The 22,989-nt window shown below is 40.3% G+C and overlaps 1 protein-coding gene across 1 annotated transcript in view; it reads left to right on the plus strand.

Annotated features, from left to right (window-relative positions):
- LOC139708621 (laminin subunit alpha-like) overlaps positions 1 to 22,989 on the plus strand; it is a 129,059-nt gene that overhangs the window by 100,721 nt on the left and 5,349 nt on the right. The window contains 15 exon segments of the mRNA XM_071620562.1: positions 621 to 751; positions 2,221 to 2,365; positions 3,209 to 3,327; positions 3,849 to 4,020; positions 4,536 to 4,714; positions 5,827 to 5,934; positions 7,601 to 7,721; positions 8,343 to 8,501; positions 9,537 to 9,694; positions 14,830 to 15,018; positions 17,142 to 17,438; positions 18,152 to 18,347; positions 19,794 to 19,955; positions 20,186 to 20,342; positions 22,548 to 22,678. Coding sequence (XP_071476663.1) covers positions 621 to 751; positions 2,221 to 2,365; positions 3,209 to 3,327; positions 3,849 to 4,020; positions 4,536 to 4,714; positions 5,827 to 5,934; positions 7,601 to 7,721; positions 8,343 to 8,501; positions 9,537 to 9,694; positions 14,830 to 15,018; positions 17,142 to 17,438; positions 18,152 to 18,347; positions 19,794 to 19,955; positions 20,186 to 20,342; positions 22,548 to 22,678 — 2,424 coding nt within the window.

Below are 22,989 nucleotides of genomic sequence, written 5' to 3' on the forward strand. Positions count from 1 at the left end.
CATTGATTATTCAATGTATTACTCGTAGCCATCATGATAAAAATCATGGGCATTCACACTAGGGTTGAACTTGAACCAATGACCTCGTGGTTGCCGGACAGGCATCATATCCACTAGACTACTGATTTGTGGTAGGTTATCTATCAACGTGAAATCCTTCCACAGAAAAGTTATTAATCCTATGTGTGCCAGGGTTCTTTGAACAGTGTGTATACAACACTGTGGGGCTTTCTGTACCAAACAGTACTCAGAGCACACACAGGGTGTAAAAGGCTGCTACTGAGCTAGTTTTTGCTCTTGTTCTTCTTCAGCCTACATTTACCATGGCAAAAGCCTTGCAATATTTTCTGCCTCGCATATTAAGTGAAAGAAGATCAGAATGAGCTAAAAAAAACAACTGGATTCAGTGAACAGAAGATATTCCAGCATTTCAAGTTTGAAGAGGAAACTTAACCATGCTTGAAATCTGAGAGGGTTGGCGGGAAAAATAATGGAACATATATTTTGTTTCAAGCAAGATGATTTGTCAGTAGTGATTTCACAAGCACGCCTCAAATCCTTGGGAAGTTTGATACTGAAGCCTATCTTCGAAAACTCCTTGTTTTCCCACCACGTTTCAGGATGATTTCATGGCCCTGACGCTGGAGAACAAGAACCTGAAGATGATCTACGACCTCGGCGACGGGGTGACTACTGTGGACGTCGCCGCCAACGTGGCAGACGGGAATTGGCGCTTTGTTGAGGTTGAGAGGTGAGTCGTCTGGTTTTTGGGGTCTCTTTCCGTTACGCCTCACTTCAGAGGTTAAAATGTGGATGACGATTTTGGAGAAGGGTGTATGGCGAGAAGTGTTGGAAAAAGAATCACTGTACATTGCTGTTTATAAAATGGGCTTTAGAATCTCTGCAATCTGATTGGTCAATTGTCATGCATTGATTTTTACTGATCCATGCTGAACCATGCGTCCAGTAAAATCCGAATGCACGTCTCAAGTCTTGTATAGTGCTGTAGGTGTACCGAATGCATGATGAGTGAAAAGGGTTGACTTTCATGTTTTTACGGACCCTATTATATAAAACAAATGATGCACAGGCCTATTTTGTGGATCAATGAGAATTGGATGCTCTCGTTTAACTTTGGAAACGGTCTAAAAACCAAAGAGTTCCAAATTTAAACTCACACATCCATAATTCTCACAGCTCCACTCGGTCCTGTGCATCATTTTATACTAACGAGGCAAAAGCAATCTTAATGCCATCTACACTTCTGTCAAATGTATCCCATAATTCTGTAGTCACCATGCCGTCCCAATTCAGAGGGCGCTTCTCACAATGGTTTACAGAATCTGACTTGCCTGTGCCGAGGAATTTCTTGAAGACTCCTAGCAGTTCATTACTCATAGCCATCATGATAAAAATCATGGGCATTGACAGTAGGGTTGAACTTGAACCAATGAACTCCTGGTCTTACTGCCCCTGCTTGTGGAGTGTGAAAACATAAAGTTAATAAGGAGCCAATGACAGGACATGCACAATTGAACTATTTTAAAAATGTGCCGGCATCGCAGGCTTCACTGTTCACATTTCAGAAGAAGTGTGGCCATTTACCTGTATTCCCAACTCCTTCGCCTTCACTCATGGCACTCTAATACGATGTGATTTGCATGAAATGCAGAATGATTGTTGTCAGAAATATTTCTTCTCTCATGGCAAGGATTTATTCCTCTTGACGCCATGACATAAATCATGCTCACAGTACCAGAAACTCTTACCATGCGTCCAAAGTAAACCCATTCAATTACCTCATGTTTGTTAATGCTAGTTCCTTTGCAATTTTTATGTTTTATCATTTTTCTTTTTTTAATTCAACATGCACAGTGTATAGACTTTTATGTGCACATTTAGATATGCACCATTTTAAAGATTTTTATTGGTTAACATATTCATATATCACTTCAAGGTTTGCATCTCATTTTTTTTTTAATCGAGAAATTGTCATCCCTGAAGAAATTTTTGAAGATTATATTTGTAGCAAAAAAAAAAACGCTGCTGAAAACTGCTTATCATATAGTGGCGAGCCAATGGAGTCAAATGAGTCAAATAAGGGAATGAGCTTTTAATCTAGCAGAATCTTTGTCAAAAGCAAAATGGCGAAGATTATATTTGAGGATTTACTGTTATTAAAATGTTGGTTGGCTGGTTGGTTGGTGCTCTACTTTCCAGGTACGGGAAGTACGCCACAGTGACAGTCAAATCAGAGAGCTCGGGAGATGTGAGCGGAGAGGCAACCTCCTCCGGAGAATTCAACATCCTAGACCTTTCGCCTGACTCCATCATGTACATGGGAGGCGCCCCTGACAGTGCACAGGTAACCATGGTGATGCTGATGGACGCATTTTTTTTTGGGGGGGGGGGAGGGGGTTCATCCCAATGTTGTACTGCGATGATGATTTTTTTATGAGAAACTCAGGATGTCAGACTTTTCACTGAAATAAGCAAAATCAGAACCAAAAACAAAAAGAAAGTTAAGGGATGTCACAGTTGGACACATAAAAGGTTGATAGAAATGCTGAAGATTTCGTTGTTGTACAATGTAGGTTGTATGATACTCAGAAGGCTGTGTTGTCATATGGTAGGGAAATGTTTGATGAAGTTTGTTACTGAAGGGTTGTTGTAGTTAAGTAGATAGGACTGCAGGCTCCTAACATTGAGGTCTAGGGTTCAAGCCCTCTGGCAGCAGGAGTAGTACCCCATGTCGAAACACCTCATCCTTGTTGCCTAGTCCAATGGAGGGAGCTTGACAGCTGTTGGCCGTGTAGTCGCTCATTTGTATGCATGTACAATTGTCATAGCGACCACCTTACTTTGCCCGCCACCTGCCTTGATAAGGCCACAAAAAATCCCAAGGGAGGGAAGCCATTTTGAATGACCTGTCTATAGCAGTCATCTTTCTCCAATGGCCATTTTTTTGTCTCCCTTGGGTGGCAGCTATAGACAGGTTTGACTGTACTGGCATTACTAATGGCCATTTTAATCAAATGTACTAGACTGAGTCTACTCATGCTTAATATGTTGACCAAACCATTGGATTGATTTCTGAGGTTGGCAGTGTTTGCCCACTAATCGTCTAAGGGCAGCAAAGCGAATCCTGTGTCTTTGGGTGACATTTATTGATGCTGATCCTTTTGTCTTCCCGTTGCATTGACAACAGCTTCCCGCTGGGCTGCCCCGCACCTTTGTCGGAGGCCTAGATGAATTCCAGTTCGGCGACACCCCGCTGGGTCTCTGGAATTTTGTCAATGCCACCAGCGTCAACGAGGGCATCATGAGGTGAGGTGGAGACTCCAGAGAAACTTTTTGACAAACCTGATTGATTGCTCATGACATATATTGTTCAAGCTGGCCTATTGGTGTGGATGTTAGTGTAAAAGTGGGTGTGGCCGTGAGATGGCTGCTAAACCTTGTTTGTCTACAAGTTGTTTGGTAATATGTGGGTTTAAGTGCCCTGTATATGACATGAAAGTGGGTGTGTCTTGAGGGAGAGAGTGGGTGTGTCTGGGGTGTGGATGTATAGATGTGTCCAAGGGAGGATATGGGTATGTCTGTTATGTGCATGTGGGCGTGTCCAAGTGAGAAAGTGGGTGTATCGGTGGTCTGGATGTGGGCGTGTCCAAGTGAGCAAGTAGGTGTGTCTGTGGTCTGGATGTGGGTGTGTCCAGAAAGATGGTGCTGCGTGTTTCTGCTTGTTTCTGCAAGCAGAAGAAAGAGATGGAAGCCTGTGCCATCGTGAGCTTCTGCCCGTCCAGCCCTCGAAACATCTCCCGACCTCTGTGCATCTTTCTTGCCACCAGGAACGTGAGTGACCTCGCAGCCACGGTGGATCCGTCCGGCCGCGGGGTCATGTTCGACGGAACGGGCTATGCCGTCGTGCCCCAAGGAAGCAAAGAGATGACGTCCGGCAACCAAATCCAGATCACCTTTAAGACCTTCCAGCCCAACGGACTCATTTTCCTGGCTGGCAGTGCAGTACGTATCCCCAGTGATGTAGTTACAGTTTGCACTATGCCTAACAATACACGTATATATATTTTTGTAATTAAATGGTAATATATTCCATGATAAAAATAAGTTAAAGGAGAAGACAAAAATGTTCATAAAGTTTAGAAAAGAAAAAAAAACAACAGAAGTCAATGAAAAAAAATGGAAGTGATTTGCTTTGTCCGAAGGCATCACAGTAACCTACTACAAGAGCTGAATCATAGCAATATGGACACACAGTCCAAGCAGTTGCTTGAGTATCATTGGTATGATGGCCCTGTGTTACCATACTGCTCTCGCGTCTATATTTCGTCTGTGGGTAAGAATGTCTGATCCATAACCAGTGGACACTGCAGCAAATTACAAGGTTCAGAACAAGCTACTATTGGGTCTCAAAGATTGCAACCTGATTTGCCAAAGATAAACCTCTCTTGATTCTTTCATTTCTTGTGCAATAACTCTGAATGATCACGTTTTACAAACTGTTATCCGTTGTGTAGAATGATGAGGTCATCTTTATCGAGCTGCGCGGGGGTCACGTCCACTTCGAGTACGACTTGGGCTCCGGTTCCGTCTCCCGCCAGACCCAGTACACCTACAACAACAACCAGTGGACCCAGATCACCGTCTTCCGCAGGCTTGAAACCGCTGTGCAGTTTGCGGTCACCCAAGAAGGAACGTGAGTACCTACGATGTAGGCTGCATACTGTAAAAGTGGAAATTTTTTCGGTGTTGAAATTTTTGAGCATTTCGCGCAACCAGAAAATAGCGCGAAAATAAAAGCACGTGAAAATATGTCCATGCCATATGTTTCATTGGTTGGTGTCTTGATTCCGCGGAATAAAAAACATGTGAAACTCTTCTCACCCAGCCAAGTGCAAAAAAATTAGTCTCGCGAAATATCCACTTTAAGAGTATTCCACACCACTCAGACACTAACCCCACCCCCCACCATGCAAGAGTTACTGTAAAATTGGATATAGTTCAGGTAATTTTTTCGCGCTCGGCTGGATAAGATGAGTTTCTCTGGTTTTTAATTCCTCGCATTCAAGACATTAACTACTGGAACATTATGACAAGCAAAAATATTCACATACTTTTATTTTTGTGCTAGTTTCTGGTTGCGCAACATCCGCAAAAATTTCATCACCCAGAATATTTCCACTTTTACAGTAGATATTTTGCGGGGTATTTTGTTTTCAGGAATTTCACATGTTGGGTGATGTTTGTTGAATTCAACCACATGAGAAAATACGAACTCTGATCTCAAATTCTGAATGCTTGTTTGTAAGTTTTGTTTTCAACACAGGATGGCTAATTTTGAACCCTGAAAATGAGTGAATGATACTGAATTGCTGTACTCCACAGTAGCAAGTTAAGTCACTCTAGGAATTGTAAGTAAACTTTGATCTGAACCGAAAAGAAACAAGAATCTTGAGAAATCAAACTTGGTAAATATGTTGCCTAAAGTGGAAATCATATGTGGGTATATTGTTGAGTGTTTAGAGGTGTGTATGTTGTTCAATGCTGTACTTTGAGATTTGAAATTATAAAGAATGCTGACCTGCACAGGTTACGTAAACCGGAAATATTACATGCCATATGTGAAACATCCAATATATGGCATATGCAGCATGTTCAGTATGAACGTATGTAAGTATGTATGTATATACTTTGTGAATGTACATGTATATATGTGTATATACACACATACTGTATCTTTTCTTTCATCATACCACTGATTATACCACTGCTGCATATTACCCCTTGCTCCTTTGCATGGCAATTCAGGACTGAAAACATCGAGTCGTTCAGCTCGCCTGGATCTGAGACCACACTTACAACCAACAACCTGATGTATTTTGGCGGGCTCGTCAACATCCCGAGCAATCGGTTCCCGTAAGTTTCAAGTTTATCCCCCACCCCCCCCCCCCAAAAAAAAAAAAAAATTATATAAATGTGAATTAGAATTTCATCATAGAGTGATGCACAGAATAAAACAGTCATTGATATACAGTCAACCTTGCTTATTAAAGTTAACCTTCCATAAGTCAAATAATCGCCTCAGTCAAACGTTTTTTCCCAGTCCTCTTCTCTTAAATATATTCAATTGATTCTAATCCCTCATAAGTCAACTTTTCTTAAAGTCGTATCTTACTTTGTCAGTCCAAATAGATTCGACATAAGCAAGGTTGACTGTAATAATGTACATGTACGCAGAAAGTTGAAACATGTGACTCAAGCTGAGAGTGAGAGTGTGGAAAGGAAAAGCAATAGGTCAATGACTTTTTGAAGCCAGACCCCAAAGACTCGGGTGGGATCTCACCAAAGTATATACATAGTATCCCCATGATTTTTTTTTTGGTTTTGTTCTATAAACAACATTATTCATCCCAGACTTGATGGGTGTAAAAAAAAATCAGCAACACCCACAAAAAATACCCCCCCCCCCCATTAAAATAGAATAAAATTGGGATAAAAAAATGATGGTTACTGCATGCTACCCACTTTGATGGATCTCATTGCTACCCACTGTGCAGAATAAGGTTTGTCATTTTCAATACTGTGGGGTTTCCTGTGCCAATCCACACTCAAAGCACCGAAGGGGATAAGATGGTTGTGTGCAATAGCAGAGACTCCAACTCTCCCGTTTTTATACGGGAGATCTCCCGCCGAAAACCCATTTTTGCAAAATCTCCGTTCTCCCGCTTGAGATTTAATTTCTCCCGCCCTGGCTCTGTGTCTCCCGTTGGAAAGGATTTCTTACTTATTGCTATCGTATGTTGAAAAAAACAGAAGCCTTAGATAGCACCAGAGAGCATCTAGAAACCTAGGAACTTCGAGCTTCGTACACATCAAAATGGAGTCTCCCGTTTGCTAGGGGTTTCAGGCGGGAGAATCTCCAGTTCAGAAGGTGCTTGGGTTGGAGTCTCTGCAATAGTTACTTTCTGAGATGACGATATGTCTTCTCTCCCGTGTTCCTCATCCCACTGTCCTTCTGAAGAGTTTACGAGATGGATTGCCCCGGAGAAAAGTGCATGAAGTTTTTTGTGAATTGGAGTCAACTGCCTCTTTTGCAGCATGAAATTTTCACGAATTGTCACTGCCATTGAATGCATAAAGTGTAGGGAAGAACTTTCGTGAACGTTTTAATTTTGTGAAATTCACAGAATTAAAAAGCACATTTTATAAACGTTACTTGTTTTACAGTATCTCAGTGGATAAGATCGCAGAGTTTTAATCACAAGGTTCTTGGTTCAAGTGCCCTGGCTTAGACAGTCATGCCCTTGGGCAAGACACGTTATCCCCGTTGTCTAGTCCCGTGGAGGGGACTTAAAGTCCTTGCTATGGAGGTTGCTTGCTTCTAAGCATTCAATGCTCTCATAGCAAACACATAAAGAAAACTAGTGTCAGAAATGTTTTGAAGAAATCTTATTTCATACCTTGAGGTTAGAGCATACGATGTTTTCTACCAGTTGACAAAAACCGATCATATATCTAAACCGATGTTACTGGTCAAAGTACTTTGAGAGTGACGTGTAACCTGCTTCTCTGTGGCATTCAGGCAAGTGACGCGACAGCGTTTCCGTGGCTGCCTCGACTCCATCGTCATCAGTGCGCAGAGCGTGGATCTGACTAGCCGGGAAGTTCAGACGGCCGGCTTCTTCCCGGCGTGTGTCAAGCAGGTAAGTCCTGGCGTAGGTCAGAAGGTCAAAGGTCAAAGGGAGCTGCTACTCCATATCTGTAGCCCTGGTCACCCCTGCCTCATTGAGATGAACAAAGGAGGTAAACAGTCTAGTCAGATGGCAGTGGCAGTGAAGAGTTTTTTGTTCATAAGCGCCCCTCTTACCCTCTGAAGCCCTGGGATATTGCCCCCAAAATGATCATCTCATTATCATTATATTGGCAAAATATTAACTTTATAAACATGCATGTGATTTTTTCTTCACAAATTAGTGGAAGAGTGGGTAGTTACATGCAGCATAACATCAGCTAGCCTGCACATGCAGTTGCAACCAATATTACTTTCATGCTGAAACATGGTAAACTCAAAATCTTGCTCACCTCATGCCCAATTTGAAGAAATTACTAGTATCCCTCTTTAGTCCATTTGATTTCACACCATTTCTTTAGTTGTTTACTATTATTAAGTGCTATGTAAGTGTTGTTTTTTATCGTTATTATTATTATTATTATTATTATTATTATTGTTGTTATTATTATCGTTATTATCAATAAATATTGTCAAAATCTTAAATTGTTTGGTAGCTTGAATTAATCATTTATGTAAACTTTTACTACAACAGGATATCAGGGTCGTGTCATTCGCCGGCCCTATTGGTGGCTTCACCCAGATGTTGGCTGGTGCAGCGGGCGTCGACCTGATGGCAGATGGGGACTTCCTCTTGCGATTCCGTACCGAGGAACCCAACGGTCTAATGCTCTTTACAGCCAATGCAAACAAGGTGCGTCCTGGTTTCTTGTGAGGTTTAGATTAGATGGTCGTGTAATCACAATGTACAGCCACATTATGTGTGCCAGTGGAGGACTACTGGCATGTGCCATGAGGCGTGGACAGTTTTCCCTGTCTAGACAGTTTCCACTGGGACAGTAACCACTTGAATGGGCTCCTCTCAGAGAGTGGTCTTTGAGAATAGATAACCATCACTACCATAATCAAATTTATCATGAAATAATTGCATTATGTGAACCAGTGGAGGGCAACTGACATCCATGGACCTGTTGCATAAAACCTTTTACCCTAGAAAACTTTTAACAGAGTGTTTACCTGTGTTAAAGTCAAGGGCAGAATCATATTCACCAGAGTTTTTCTCAGTTAAAAGAGTTTTGTACAACAGGTTTCAGGTGTGCAAAGTTTTCTATGGACTAGAGTGATGCTGGACAGTTTCCACTTGCACAGTATCCACTGGGATAGGTTCTTGGACAGTAATCTCCAGGACAAGATGCCCATCAAGTTATTAGTGGCTTCTGGGACAAGTTCCCTGTGGGATTATAAATCCTTTGACTGGTTCCCTTCGGGATTAGAACTTCTCTAAAAAGTGCCCTGAAGGTTTATAAATCCTCTATCAAGTTCCCTGTTGGATTATAAATCCTTTAACGAGTTCCCTGCGTGATTAGAACTTCACTAAAAAGTTTCCTGAAGGTTTATAAATCCTCTATCAAGTCCCCTGTTGGATTATAAATTCTTTAACGCGTTCCCTGCGGGAATATAACTCCTGAAAAGTTCCCTGAGGGTTTATAAATCCTCTAACAAGTTACCTGCGGAATTATAAATCCTGTTACAAGTTCTTTTCTTGACAAGAAATGATTGTTCTATGGGTTATATTTCTGCATGGAGCGTAAGAGTGAGTAAAGTGCCTCACTCGAGACAGCATTTAACCGGAACGGGTTCAATCTCCTGGAACTCTTGTCAATTAGTCGAGATAAAAAAACAGACCAAAGCAATTCACCTCCTCTCCTTTCTCACTTTTTACTGGAAGGACGCTTCCATCGCGTTGATGATTCGTAATGGTGCCGTGCTAGCCATCGCCCAGTACAATGGCGCGTCTACGGAGCTGCTCACGCCCCGAAGCGACTACGACGACGGAATGTGGCATACCATCAACCTCAAGCGACCGTCAAAGAGATCCAACTCCAGGTATGATAGAATTTCCCTTTCCTGTTACTCTGACCCTCATAGTAACAAAACATTAACCCTTTTATTGTCAGCGACTTTGGCCAGTGTTTACAATGCTATGAGGTTTACACCACCAAATTTGCACTTAAAACATGCAAAGGGTTAAGACAAAAAATAGAAAGAGAGAAACCTATCTATATACTAACTAGAAGCTATGAGAACAGAATGCTGGATTTAGTTACTGTAAGTTTCATGTTGCAGATATTAATGTACAGATATTAAAAGTTGGCTAGAATTTGTGCAAATTGTGCAAACTTTGTGTTGTCCCCTCTCATATCTGTCTGTGTATTTAGCACTCAGAATGTCATAGTTAGGTTCATTTTGCATCCAGGGTACTTCATACCTATCTCTATTTTTGTATTGGATGCTTGCTCATATTTGCATTAGTGTCTGAAGTACTTGGTATGCATTTCTATCGTATTAGATGTAAAAAATGCTCTAACTCTCATGCTGTGATATTTTTGAATATAGTATGTATCTATCTATGATGTATCTGTCTATATATCTCTTACTCTGTGTCTATCTTGTATAGCATCTCTTTTTATTCATCTATTATTCATCTGTCTATCTATTTATTTATTTATTTATTTATTTATTTATTTATTTATTTATTTATTTATCTATCTATCTATCTATCTATCTATCTATCTATCTATCTATCTATCTATCTATCTATCTATCTATCTATCTATTTATCTATCTATCTATTGATGTGTAGAAGGATAGATTGATAGACACATATTGTGCAGATGTACTATATGTACATGCTACATGCTATATATATATCTATAAACTGAATGACTAAACAAGTTTTGAAAGACAACCTTTACTTTTTATCTTGCCTGTTGCCGCGAGGCCCTTTCATGTGTTTTTATTTCCCTTTTCTCTTTACTACAAATATATATACAATTTGTAGAACCCATATCTTATTCTTCAAACGCTTTGTTGTGTGAGCAAATTATTGGTACCTCTGAGAGATTTCCTATATATGTGTATTATCATATCCACCATGAGAAGTTGGTCCATACCATGATATTTGCTTGAATATTTTCATCACCTTCATCACCCTTGTCTTGCTCTTCAGTTCATCTGTATTACCTTGTAGCTGTCCTCCGTAGCCTCGCAATGTTAGATGTATTGTTTAGTTTTCACTTTTCTGACTGTACAATTAATTGCCTTCTGCCTTCAACGTTTGCTAACTAGCCCAGCAAATTCTGCTGACAATCAGTAAGTAGTCTTGTTGCACACTTTGCTTCATTTTAGCGTGGTTCACCCTCCCCCCTTTTTTGTTTCTTTATTGTCATTTTCTGATTTTGTTTAAGTCTCTATGTGCCATGGTGCAAACCCCTTTGTGCCACATTATTCTGAGATAGCAACATAGTCATGCTGTTGGGAAAACATTCTTCTTTTTGAAATCTGTGTTATCTTTACTTATTTTTGTTACCCTGGACATGTAGTGAGCAAAGTTGTAGAGAAAATCAAGCATTGCTTTGATGTAAATTGTACAACAAATATATGATTGCTTTTCTTTCGAATGACCAGGAGCCACATTATTGTATAAGAGGCATGACTTTTGCACACAAAACAGTAGGAGAAACTTAGAATTTAGTTGCAAATCTAGTAGAGAACATGACCTGATAGTCAATCGCCACATAAAATACCAGCAGTATGTGACAGGAATGGAATCATGAGAAACGCTTTTCATAGTACTGTGACATTTGGCAATTTATCAGTCGATTTGGGCGGGGGTTGTGCGTTTGAGCAGAATATGCAAAGTTGGCATGCCCTCGACTGAGTCGGGTGTGCAAACGTGGCACATAAAGATTTAAATTGAAGGTCCATAAATGGGTAGTTTGTAGAGATGTAGGGCTGATGTGGGCAGCCTTACTCTGAGGTTGCACTTTCCTGCACGGAGTCACATCGTGTGATGGACTTTTTTCCCCCCATCAAGTTCCCTTTTTTTTTTCTTCCTCTACCTTTTTATGCACTCCTACACTGACCCGTTTTAATGAGCACTTAGCACTTCGCACCAAGCTAGAAGAAGTAGAACCTTTTTTTTTTTTCCTCCTTCTTTTTTAATAGGTCTTGACTGGTTTATAAATATGCAATGGGAAGATGGAATGGACATCTGGCAAGGCACTATGGGATATTGTGTTTCAGATTTCCAGTTTGTGTAGGAGGGGAAAAATAAGTGACGGCGCTTTGTATTGTGTAATTCTATACACCACATTGAAATTGACACTTACACATTTGTACACGGAGAAAAAAAAAAATCACCAGAACGTAACAAGAGAAGTTTCATGAGAATTGAACGGACAACCAGAAAGCTCTGGAAGTTTGACATATTTTCTGACATTCAGAAATGCAGAGGTGTAAGTCCCTCCCTACACATGTTTTTAGTGAATAGTGGTATTAATTCCAATCTCATAGTATGCAAATTGTTCAAGGAGATTATGTCATCAGCTCCTAAGAATCCCATTGGTTTGTGCACAAAAAGTATAGAAATCATGTTCTTGGTCAATAATCTATTAGCGAAAACTATGTTCCCTCAAAAAAAAATCTGTATTGATAGGTTCATGCAACATGTTAAAAAAAACAAAGCAAAACTAAAACTGATGGGAAAATACAGGTTTTTCTGTTTTGACTGGTGACTGGAATCCTATGATATGAGACATCATTTGATGTTTTCTAATTAATAAAAGAAAGACTGAATTCATGTATTCCATTAATTCTTTTTTCCCCCAGTAGAAAATGAATTTGATGCTGGGATTGGAAGGGGGAAAAAAACAAACAAAACGAAACAACTGATTATCACCACTGTGTTCCCTATCTTAGCACTGAGGTAAAAGTTATAAACATATTCAAATTCCGGCAGGAGTCAGAGCTTAGACCAACTTTCATGAGCATGACCGTGAGCAATACTTTGATATCATGTGCAAGATTAATTGACAATCTGTTTGCGAGGACCAACCCGAAGAAGATCGAAAGAGCCACTGCGGCCATTGTGGATAGATGGCCTTTATACACAGGTTGTCACTGAAGAAGTCTTGACTCTTTACAAAGTTAATTGGGAGAGCTTTATTTAAAGTATGCATTGATATATGCCAAGTAAATGTGTATGTATGTATATTCATGTTTTATGTGTGTGTGTGTATGTGTTTATGTTGTTTTGGTGTTTTGGTCAGTGTGAATGTGTATCTGTGTATAGATACACATATGATGAGAAACCTACAGCTTGGATGGTGGGAATATTTTCTTTTATGTTAACAACAGGGATTGTTGAGTGTAATGGGAAGTGTGTTTGAGGGACAGTGTATAGCGTACCTTGATTTTGCATTGGTTCATCCTATAGCATAATACTGTATGCCATTTATTTAGCGAATCGAATTTTTCACAAATCAGGACTCCCCCAACTATTCTGCGAGTGGTTGAATTGGCGATTATGGAGTACGGTACTGAAAGAAAACATGTATGCATGCTCCTAACAATCATGTTGGGATCAGAGTTAATATATTCATGTGTTTTAGAGTTGCGTATAGCACCCAACTTGAGCAATTTGCAGGAATGATAATCTCGCAAAATATTTGGCATGTACAGTATGTCAGCTGGTGCTCATGCAGGCGTCTGCACCCTAGAGGCTGAACCAATAGTCAAGGAAAGCATGGTAGTCTTATTGTATAATCTCCACAAAGTATTGCATGCTTCTGGGGTATAGAATACTCCTGTAGTTATGAGCACTCTGCACTTTGTACATGTATTTGCATGACATGGGCACCTTATGTACATTATGCTACTGGGGTCTTGTTGCATGAAAAGTTTTTTGTATCATATGATACAAGTAGATTGTGTTCAACATGTGGATGAGGTTCATCTTTTCACATGAACAAGTGGTACCATGTCACATATGCCTGGATAAATTTTCAGCAAATACTTGGGACCAGTTTCTCTGTGATGTTGCTGTTTGTTTGTTTGTTTGTTATTTGTGGTGTCGTTAGTTTTCAGCAGTCATGCCCTTTTCTATCTTCAGTGAAGTTTGAGTTGATTTTTGCCTGGTTTTTCAACTTGCACAAGCCGCGGACTCGATTGAGCTATTGCAATCATGTTTTGTCCATTATCTCTCGTACGGCGTGAGTACTGCATCAACAGAAAACGATTATAGATTTTTGTCTTCTCCTCGAAAATGGAGGGCTTGATTTTTCTCCAAACTTGGCAAGAATTACTCTTTAGGGGCAAGAGATACAATGTTGTTCAAACTGGTTTTGTACAAATTGTATGGTCCCCGTGGGGGACCGGGGGTATAGCTCATATGCGGACCGGAGTGGGTGAAACTCCCAGTCCTGTTATAATACAATGCAAGGAATAAGAAATCAGTTCTGTGTTTCATACAGCCTTGCCAGGGACTAAACAAGTACCTTTTGTATGTGGAGTAATTTGGATGAGATGATTCAATGAGCGAGAGAGAGAGAAAAAAAAAGGAACCTGTGACACTCACGACTGTGGCAGAGGTGGCCCTACAGGAGCCCCTGTGTCGCAAGTTTCTGCTTGAAATCATGAGATTTTACCTCCTCCCTTACGTTTTGTCAAGGAAGACCCGCAGATGATTTTTTTTTTCAGACTTTTGCATTTGAACGTCTGTAAATTGGTTATACTTGGAACAGTTTTAGAGTTTGTAGGGATTGGGTTGAGGAATAACAATGTTTTCAAATATTTGTAACAAATCGCAATGAACAGAGATGATGACATAGCAGCTTCACCATAAGAATGCATGATTGAGTGCTCAAGGAAGCAGAGCAATAGGGAGTACACCTGTATGTATGAATTCTACACAGGTGAATTTGTCAAGCAAGTGGTATTGTAATGGAATTACATTGCTACATTACTGGAATATGTGAGTCTCCTATGTTATCATCCTTGTTCAGCGTATTGTGTTTGGGGTTTTTCATAGTATTGGTTTATCTGCTCATGCCTCCATGACCGCAATAAATTCCACATTTCTATACATGGCACTATCAATTTGTGCACTACAGTACATGACATGAAATTGTAAGAATTGTCTGGAATGCCTCTTTTTATCCATGAACGCATCTTCTATGCAGGCTTTCTCTGTCGGTTGACGACGGACCGGAAGTACTCGAGAACTTCGGCAGCAGACGCATGGTGACCGATGCGGAGCTGTACGTGGGCGGAGTGCCAGAGGGTTACGACTTCGGCGCCATGACCCTCCCCCCGGGAGCTTCGACGGCCAGGTTTGTCGGCTGTCTGGCGGACATGACCAGCAAGTTTGAGTGAGTACCAAGGGGTCGTGCCGGGAAGGGGTGGGGGGGGGGGGGGAATGGGGGATTGATGCTTTTAAAGGCATTGTTGCAGGTTTGGGAAATCTGAGCGGTGTGGTTCAACATTCCACCCCTGTCTCTGAAATGGTGTTAAAATGAAACTACAAAAAGCTTTGGATCGAATGTGACATAAGCACTAAGAAAATAACAATCATAATCACTGTGTGATTGGATTTTACCCTACCCAATTACTGTAATACGGGGAATGTTCGTGTGCATTTTGCTTTCGTGAATTTCGCGAGAGCCAAGATTCGCAAAATTAGAATGCACATCAAATTTCTTGTCTGTACTATACGCATTGAATCTTGGAGGCAACTCGCAAAAATATTGTGTCTTATGGTACCCCTATAGACATCAGAATCAGAAAATAAGGGTTTATTGTTACAGTGATGCTGTATTTGTATATATTTAATGTCTTCATGAAGATGGCGTAATTTTCAGAAATGTTTGTGTGCTTCCCTTTTTGGAACATTTGTACATCCATGCACACCTCTCAACCATTCTGATTTTGGAGGAAAGAATCTGAATTTTCGCCCTTTCCCAGCTCTTGTTTTAACAGGAGTTTCCTGTTTTTCTTAATAAGCTTACGACGCACTCCGATGGGAAATGCTTTTTCTTTTCCCTACTACTTAGCCAGATCATCCCCATTTTGCAGGTCGGAGGTCAGATCAATGTGAATATGATTCATTCATCGATGTGCATAATTATTCATCATGCAGATCAGTCACCATGCAAACTCCCGCACACTGTCCATAACAGTTAACTTTGTTTAAAAGTGTTGAAGAAAGATTGAAATGCCACTCAGTGCTGAAGTTTATTATTAAAGGAAACCCAAACCCAAAGAGAAATGTGGATTGACTGAAAGCAGCAACATTAGTAGAACACATCAGTGAGAGTTTGAAGAACATCGGACAATCGATGCAAAAGTTCTGAATTTTTACAGTTTTGGTGTCGGAGCTGCTGGATAAGGAGACTGCTAGAGGTTATAGCATCATTTGTGGACAACTATGTAAAGAAAATATAAAGGGAATTCCACAAAAAATTAATCTTTCATGAAAATTACACATTCCATCAACTTGATACTGACATACATACATGTATGTTAAGGGTAGCAATTACAATTTAATGTATTCCCCCTGTTTTCTGAAAGCAGTTACTCGAGTGCTCTTTCATTATGCTAGAAAAATGCATTTTTTGGTGGAATTTTCTAATTGGAATTGTCAGTATCAAGTTGATGGACTGTGTAATTTTCATGAAAATGAATTTTTGGGGAATTTTTTTTATATTTTCTTTATATTGTTGTCCACATACATGTATATGTCATAACCTCTAGTAGTCTCCTCATCCAGCAGTTCCAACACCAAAACTTTAAAAATCAAAACTTGTTCATCAATTGCCTGATTTTCCTCAAACTTTCACCGATGTGTTCTACTATTAAATGTTGCTGCTTTCACTCAATCTACATTAATTGCTCTTCGTGTTTGGGTTTCCTTTAAAAACAAAATACAGCTGTAAAGTAAGCCGAGAAAAAGTTTCAGTAAAATAAGAAAAAAAAAATTGTTACAATATGGACACAATCATCGATGACTGTTAAATTACCTCATCATGATGTCAAGATGCCATTGGCTGAAAAAGACTTGTTGACATGCACGCAAATTGATACAGAGCTGCTGCCCAATAACCAGTGACAGTGGGTAATCGAATCCCACCCAAGTATGTATGCCCATGGCTCTTTATCATGGATGGGCAATAAAACACAAACAACTTGACACAAGAGTTATTGATATGAATAACTTTGTCATACTGCATTTCAGTTTTGATGGGGCCATGCTAATATCTCAGAAAATACATGTACTGTATGTACAATATGTATATCCAGAACACAAATCAAACATTCCATAAATATTGAGCATATCATAAATGTAGATCATTGATAGAATACTGAATGCTTGAAATAATAGGCAAAAAGATTCTTTTTAGCATTGTGTGAATGAACAAGTTATCAGTTTGCTTTAGAATGCCATTGAAACTAATTGATTCTTTTTTAATCATTCTTACATCATGCATTCAACCAGGAAAATCACCTTCGCCGATCGTTTATCTGACCTGAATGCCTTCTATGGCTTCTGCGACTTGACTCTGTCGAGCAACGCAACAATCCCGATAGTCCAGCCCCCGTCTGCCACCACCGTAGCCGTGACGTCCGCCCCATCCACGACCCGGGAGACTCCTCCAATGGACCGCCCTTGCGCCCTCTCGCGGGATCCCGATCTCGACTCGTCGGACCCGTCCAACAACGATGCCGTGCAGTTCGGCATCTTGCAACACAGTCGTCAGGAATTCCCCACGCTGGGCAGAGAGTATCGATCAACGTGAGTCATATTATTTCGGGCGCCTGGGACACTGGGTGTAAAGTTTGGTTGTCCCTTTTTGCAACCCTGAAAATAAGATTCCTTTCATAAGCTGGTATGTTGTAGAGATAGGTGATTTTGACCTTTCCTCAGTAAAATAAAACAGGAACTTCTTTATTATGGAGGGAAAAAATGATACTATAGTTTTCCATCAAATGCTCGGACCCCCCAAAATTCATTTTTATATTCAGACCTCTTAAAGTTGTTACCATAAGATTTCATACATGTTTGGAGACATTACTTTCACAAATAATGCAAGCTGAATGATTCTCTCTAAATTATTTGCATTCCTTAATACAAATTGCGCTGTATACCATAATATAAGGCGGGAAATAATCTTCCTCTTGAAAAGAATTTGTCACTGTGGTTTTTAATAACAAGTTCAACCACATGTGAAATTGTCTTATGATTCCCATATTGTCAAATGTTTTACTCCCATAATGTATGGCGTGTTCAGTATTCAATCTTATTACCGAGTTGCATGCACTTTTTTTTTTTTCTTAATTCAATTTCATTCTCTAGCTGAAGGCCGGGGGACCTTGAAAATGAACATTCTAGCAAAGCCAGTTTTTCAGAATCTAACAGATCGTAATCATCATCATATGAATTTGTTCATTGTTGCTGTCTGTATTTTTTGAGATTTGATTTGTTTGATTCTCCCCACCACGCCCCAGCCAAAACATCTCGGTGTCCGTGCGCACAGGGGCTCGCAACGGGCTGATTTACTATGGCACCAGCGATAACATGATTGACATGCTGGCCCTTTACTTGGAAGACGGCATCCCCGTGATGGTCTTCAACCTCGGCAGCGGGAACCTCGAGCTCCGCCCCGCGGACGGGAGAACCATCAACGACGCCCAATGGCACACGGTACATTCAACTCTCTTGACCTTTTTTGGGGGGAGGGGGGAAGGGGGGCACCATGCTCTTGCAAAAAGCCGTCAAATCCTGGAACAATTTTGCTGTAGTTGTCAATCACTTTGTCCTCCTCAAATTGGCAACAATGAATATGACTGTAACTACATAATTCTATATCAAAGAAAAAAAATAAGATGAAATTAGATCAAGACATTGTATCTGCACAAAATCAGATGAGACAAAAAAAAAAAATGATTCAAAGATTTACCAATATTGAAGACAGCAACAGTGAAATTAGTCGGCTACAAATGAAGCCATTTTGAGGCTCTTGGACGATTCTGCCTTTGATGTAAACCAAGGTAAGTAAGTTACCTCAACAGGGCGAAAATGAAGGAGAAATTTTTCTTCTATACCTAACGAAATATCTGCAATGAATAGGAAAAAGTTATAATGAACAGGGAAAAGTTATAATGGACAGATAGAACATCGAAAACAAAGAAATGGTGACTTCTAGGACTCGATAAAGTTAGAAAGGATTACCAGGCTATGTCAAAAACAGGAACAAATACATCTTCAGTATGGGGCACACAGCTAGAGTGGGAGATTTTGTGAAAGTGGTCTATGAGTGGAAGATTTCCTGCTAAGATTAGGAGAGTTCAGTTGGGAGTCTCTCACACAGTAGTAGAAGTTTCTTAAAAACTAGACCTTCACTAGGATAGATACAAAATATATGTCCTACTATCACCCTATGAAGAAAAAAAACACCAACAACAAACAAAAACAAAATTTGAGTTTTGTTTTTTTTATGTTGTTGTTGAGGAAAGCTGTATTTGAGAATATGGTCTTTGAGTTGTACATGAATGCAACGGGTCTGTTTTGAATTCCTCTTCAGTGTGTAGGTCAAATGGGGATATCGTCGCTGGGGCGACAAGACCTCTTATCTACAAAATGTCAAATGTTCAGGAGAGCAAACAATAAAATCAAATAAAAATAAACATGGCAGCCAAAGCACTATATCAAAAGGGATAGCCTTTCGTTTGGCATGTTGTGGTGGCTTCATTTTTGGGGTCAGACAGCCAGAATTTGGACAGGACATAATTTAACTGAATATGTGACCATTAATCCAAAAAATGTCATTCTCACCAACAAACTGAGATACAAGCTCTTGTCACCCACGTGATGATATACAAAACTCCATGGCAACCGCTATGAATGAATTATCAAGGCATCATTGATTGATGATTTGAGGGTGTTCAAAAAAGAAATAGTTTGCGGAGCATTTTTCTTCAGGCTGTTACGTTTGTACGTGAAATGGAAAAAAGATTGAAAAATCCAAATTTCCCCTGTGCCTATTCAGGTACACCTTTGCCCCGGCCCATTACAGTTATAATCTCCTCTTCTCGTCTGACCTAATTTTTAAAATTTTTTTTTAATGATACATGTATGTCTCTCTTGCAGATCCGCACCTACCGGAGCAGGCGCAACGGCGAGCTGTACATTGATGGGGAGCTGGTCCAGTCGGGAGAGAGCAGAGCTGGTGCCACCAGTCTGACCACGCACACAAATTTCTTCTGGGGCGGCTTGGATCCAAGCTTGACAGTCGATGACAGCGATATTCCTGTGAGTAGGAAGCGGCATGATTGTTTTTGTTTTGTCATTAATGCATAGCAGCTTCTCCAGTTTCACGGTATGCACTGTATACATTGAATGCAAGTTACGATTCGTGAAGATTTCAAGGCGCAAAAATATCATGCTTTACATACATTATACTGAGAGGCATGGTCCATAGATAGTGCGTTTCCTAATCACGAATAACATTTTCCTCTCCCCCTTGTGCAATGCGTGCGCAGTCGGCCAGCCAGTTCAGCTTGCTTGGTTGCATGAAGGACCTGGCCAATAATGGGGTTCCGTTCACCAACCCGATCGATGACTACGAGACCTCTGAGTGTGGCCTGATCATCGAACCCGGGGCCTACTTTGGACCGTTTGAGGGTTACGTGGTTGCCGGTACGTAGCTGTATAGTTGTTTTGTTTGTTTGTTTGTTTTTATTCAGATTCAAATTCAGCACAATTAGATTTATCCAGATGACAGAGGACAGTTTCAATTTTGAACTCTTGGCTTTTGTGCAGTCGGTACTTCTACTGCTGTGCTTTGGCCTTTCCTGTGAAAGAGAAGAAGAGAAGTACTGTTGTGCAGCGGTGTTTAGCTACTCGGGATCAGTATGCTCATTGATTGATATGGAGGTACCAAGTCCAGATATGTATAAATAAGAAGACGCAAGAGAAACATAGGCTCCGGAGACTGGATTTGTCTTTCAGAGTATATTTATTTCTTGAGTTTAAGTTTATAGCTCAAGACTCCAAAAGTTTACAAGTGCAAGTCGCCTTCACAATAATATCAGAGAGCAATCTGAAGGTGACATGTTCCCATGGTGGATGTTGAATCAGGACTCTATATAAGTCTTTTTCAAGACATGATCCAATTCTCCTCATACTGTACATTTAGTCACTTGGATTACACATTGGTTACTGGTTACACTGTTGTAACACACTATGAATGGGTGAATGGGTATGGAGTCTTCATGTTAACCCTATTCTAACTGGGCTATTTGAGACCAAATTTTTACTGGGGTGACCCCCCTTCAGATCTCGGCTGCCGATCGCGCGATCGCTGCAAAATTTTGCTCTGAACATAGAGCCGGATGTCAACTACAAGATTACATAGTCATACAAAAGAAAAATTTTGATTTTCTATTTTTAGTAAATTAATTATGCAAATTTACGCATAAAATCATACTTTCACCTATAACTCCATTAAAAAGACCTTTTGTTTTCTATTGTTTTTTGGCCAAAATTTGTTTGCAGGCACTTTTTCAAGCTTATCTACATTAAAATTGATTAATTTCAATGGTTAAAAGTTGAAATAATCTAATTTATATCAATTTAACCAAAAAACACAATTTGCATTGGATTTGCACACGATATCATGAATTTGAGCCATTTTCGGGTTGACATGCATACGCAAAACATTACGTAACTTCAGAACGGTGTACCCGGACATCGCAAATTTGGTCTCAAAATATGCGGGAGACTTCAAAGAAAAAAGTCACGAAACGACGCAGCAAAATCTTTGCGTGTTGCAGAATCGCGGCGCGAAATGTAGAGGGGGGGGGGGTCAAATTGAGAGTGTTGGTAGGGGTCATTGACTGGTTGAGGTGAACAGGTGGTGTATATCCAGTCATTGTGGAATGGGAGTGGGTAGTGATGACTTTGTGTATCATTACACGATAGTACGCACCTGTTTGTGGTACGGTAGTGCCGGTCATTCCATGCAACTTTTATCTTGTGCACTGCATGGATATAAATGGTTCACTGCCCCTTGGTAACATTTTGCACTTCAATTGAATTAATTTTCCCTTGTGTTAAAAGAGAATTATTCTATAATCAGCTGTAATGGGAATTTAGTAGGCGCCTAATGTTGTAATTAGTAACTGTCATGTGACATTCATCCATAGGCCTACATGGGTACACGCATCCCTACACAGGTTTACATCTACTACATGCAATAATAATGATCATAATCATAATAATAATAACACATTACATTTGTAATGCACTTAATACAGTGTTTCTAAGGGCAAAAGGAAAAGATGAAAGGAAAAAGAAAACACAAGAGATAACAGACAGGTGAAAACACAAGTAGGAATAACATGACATAAATCAGTGTGTACCAGGAAATAAATAAAGTCCAAATGGCCACAAACCTGCCTATACAGGGTGGCCCAGAAAGAACGGAACACGTAAGATCTTTAATTTCAGCACTATTGTTACAAATGTGTCGTTATTTTGCATACTATCGGAAAGGCCATTCTTTTTCCAATAGAATGACACCAAGTTCTTTAATTTTTGTCAATGTGTTATGATTTTAGGACTATTTTTGTCCACCCTTCCAATTTTCAAAATGTGATCATTTTGCACTCTCAGAGATACCAAAACCAGCGAAAATTCAGCTTGCCATAGAACCAGTAGCATTCACTATGATATTCACAGTGACATTCACATTATTCACATTGATATCGATAACGGACAATGACAATCACACCGTTAGGGTTAAAGGGCACTTGAGTGGCCACTATAGACATGTCATACTGTATGTCAGACTCTTCGTGTGTACAACAATTTTTCCTCCTTCCTTGTTCCTCGTTCTCGCAGAAACGGGATTCAATGTCAATGTTGAGCTGGAGGTACAGATGTCCATCAAGCCGCGGGTCAAGAACGGCGTCATCTTCTCGGTGACCAAACCCGCCATGGACTTTGCTTCGCTGGAGCTGAGGGAAGGCACGGTGAGTCTGCAGCATGTTCCCTACTTACAGCTGTGTCCCAACACATGGTCGGCACCACTTTTTAAAAGTGTGTGGGGAGGGGGGCCCAGTTTATATTTTTGCTGGCCACTTCTGGGTTTCATCAGCCAACCCCCCCCCCCCCCCCCCAAAAAAAAAAAAGCCTTCAGCGCTACTTCTGCTGCCATGTCCGGGTTTCATTAATTTAAAAACAGTCTTCTGTGCACCTTCCTAGTGCCACTTCCAGGTTAAAAAAAAAGCGGGGGCCCAAAGTGTGTTTTCCCATATCTTGTGCAAAAAAGAAAAAAAAAATA

Source organism: Diadema antillarum, unplaced genomic scaffold, assembly GCF_040938485.1.
Source record: "Diadema antillarum isolate AM-2024a unplaced genomic scaffold, OU_Dant_1.0 seq00001356_RagTag, whole genome shotgun sequence".
In the NCBI taxonomy this organism is placed as follows: Eukaryota; Metazoa; Echinodermata; class Echinoidea; order Diadematoida; family Diadematidae; genus Diadema; species Diadema antillarum.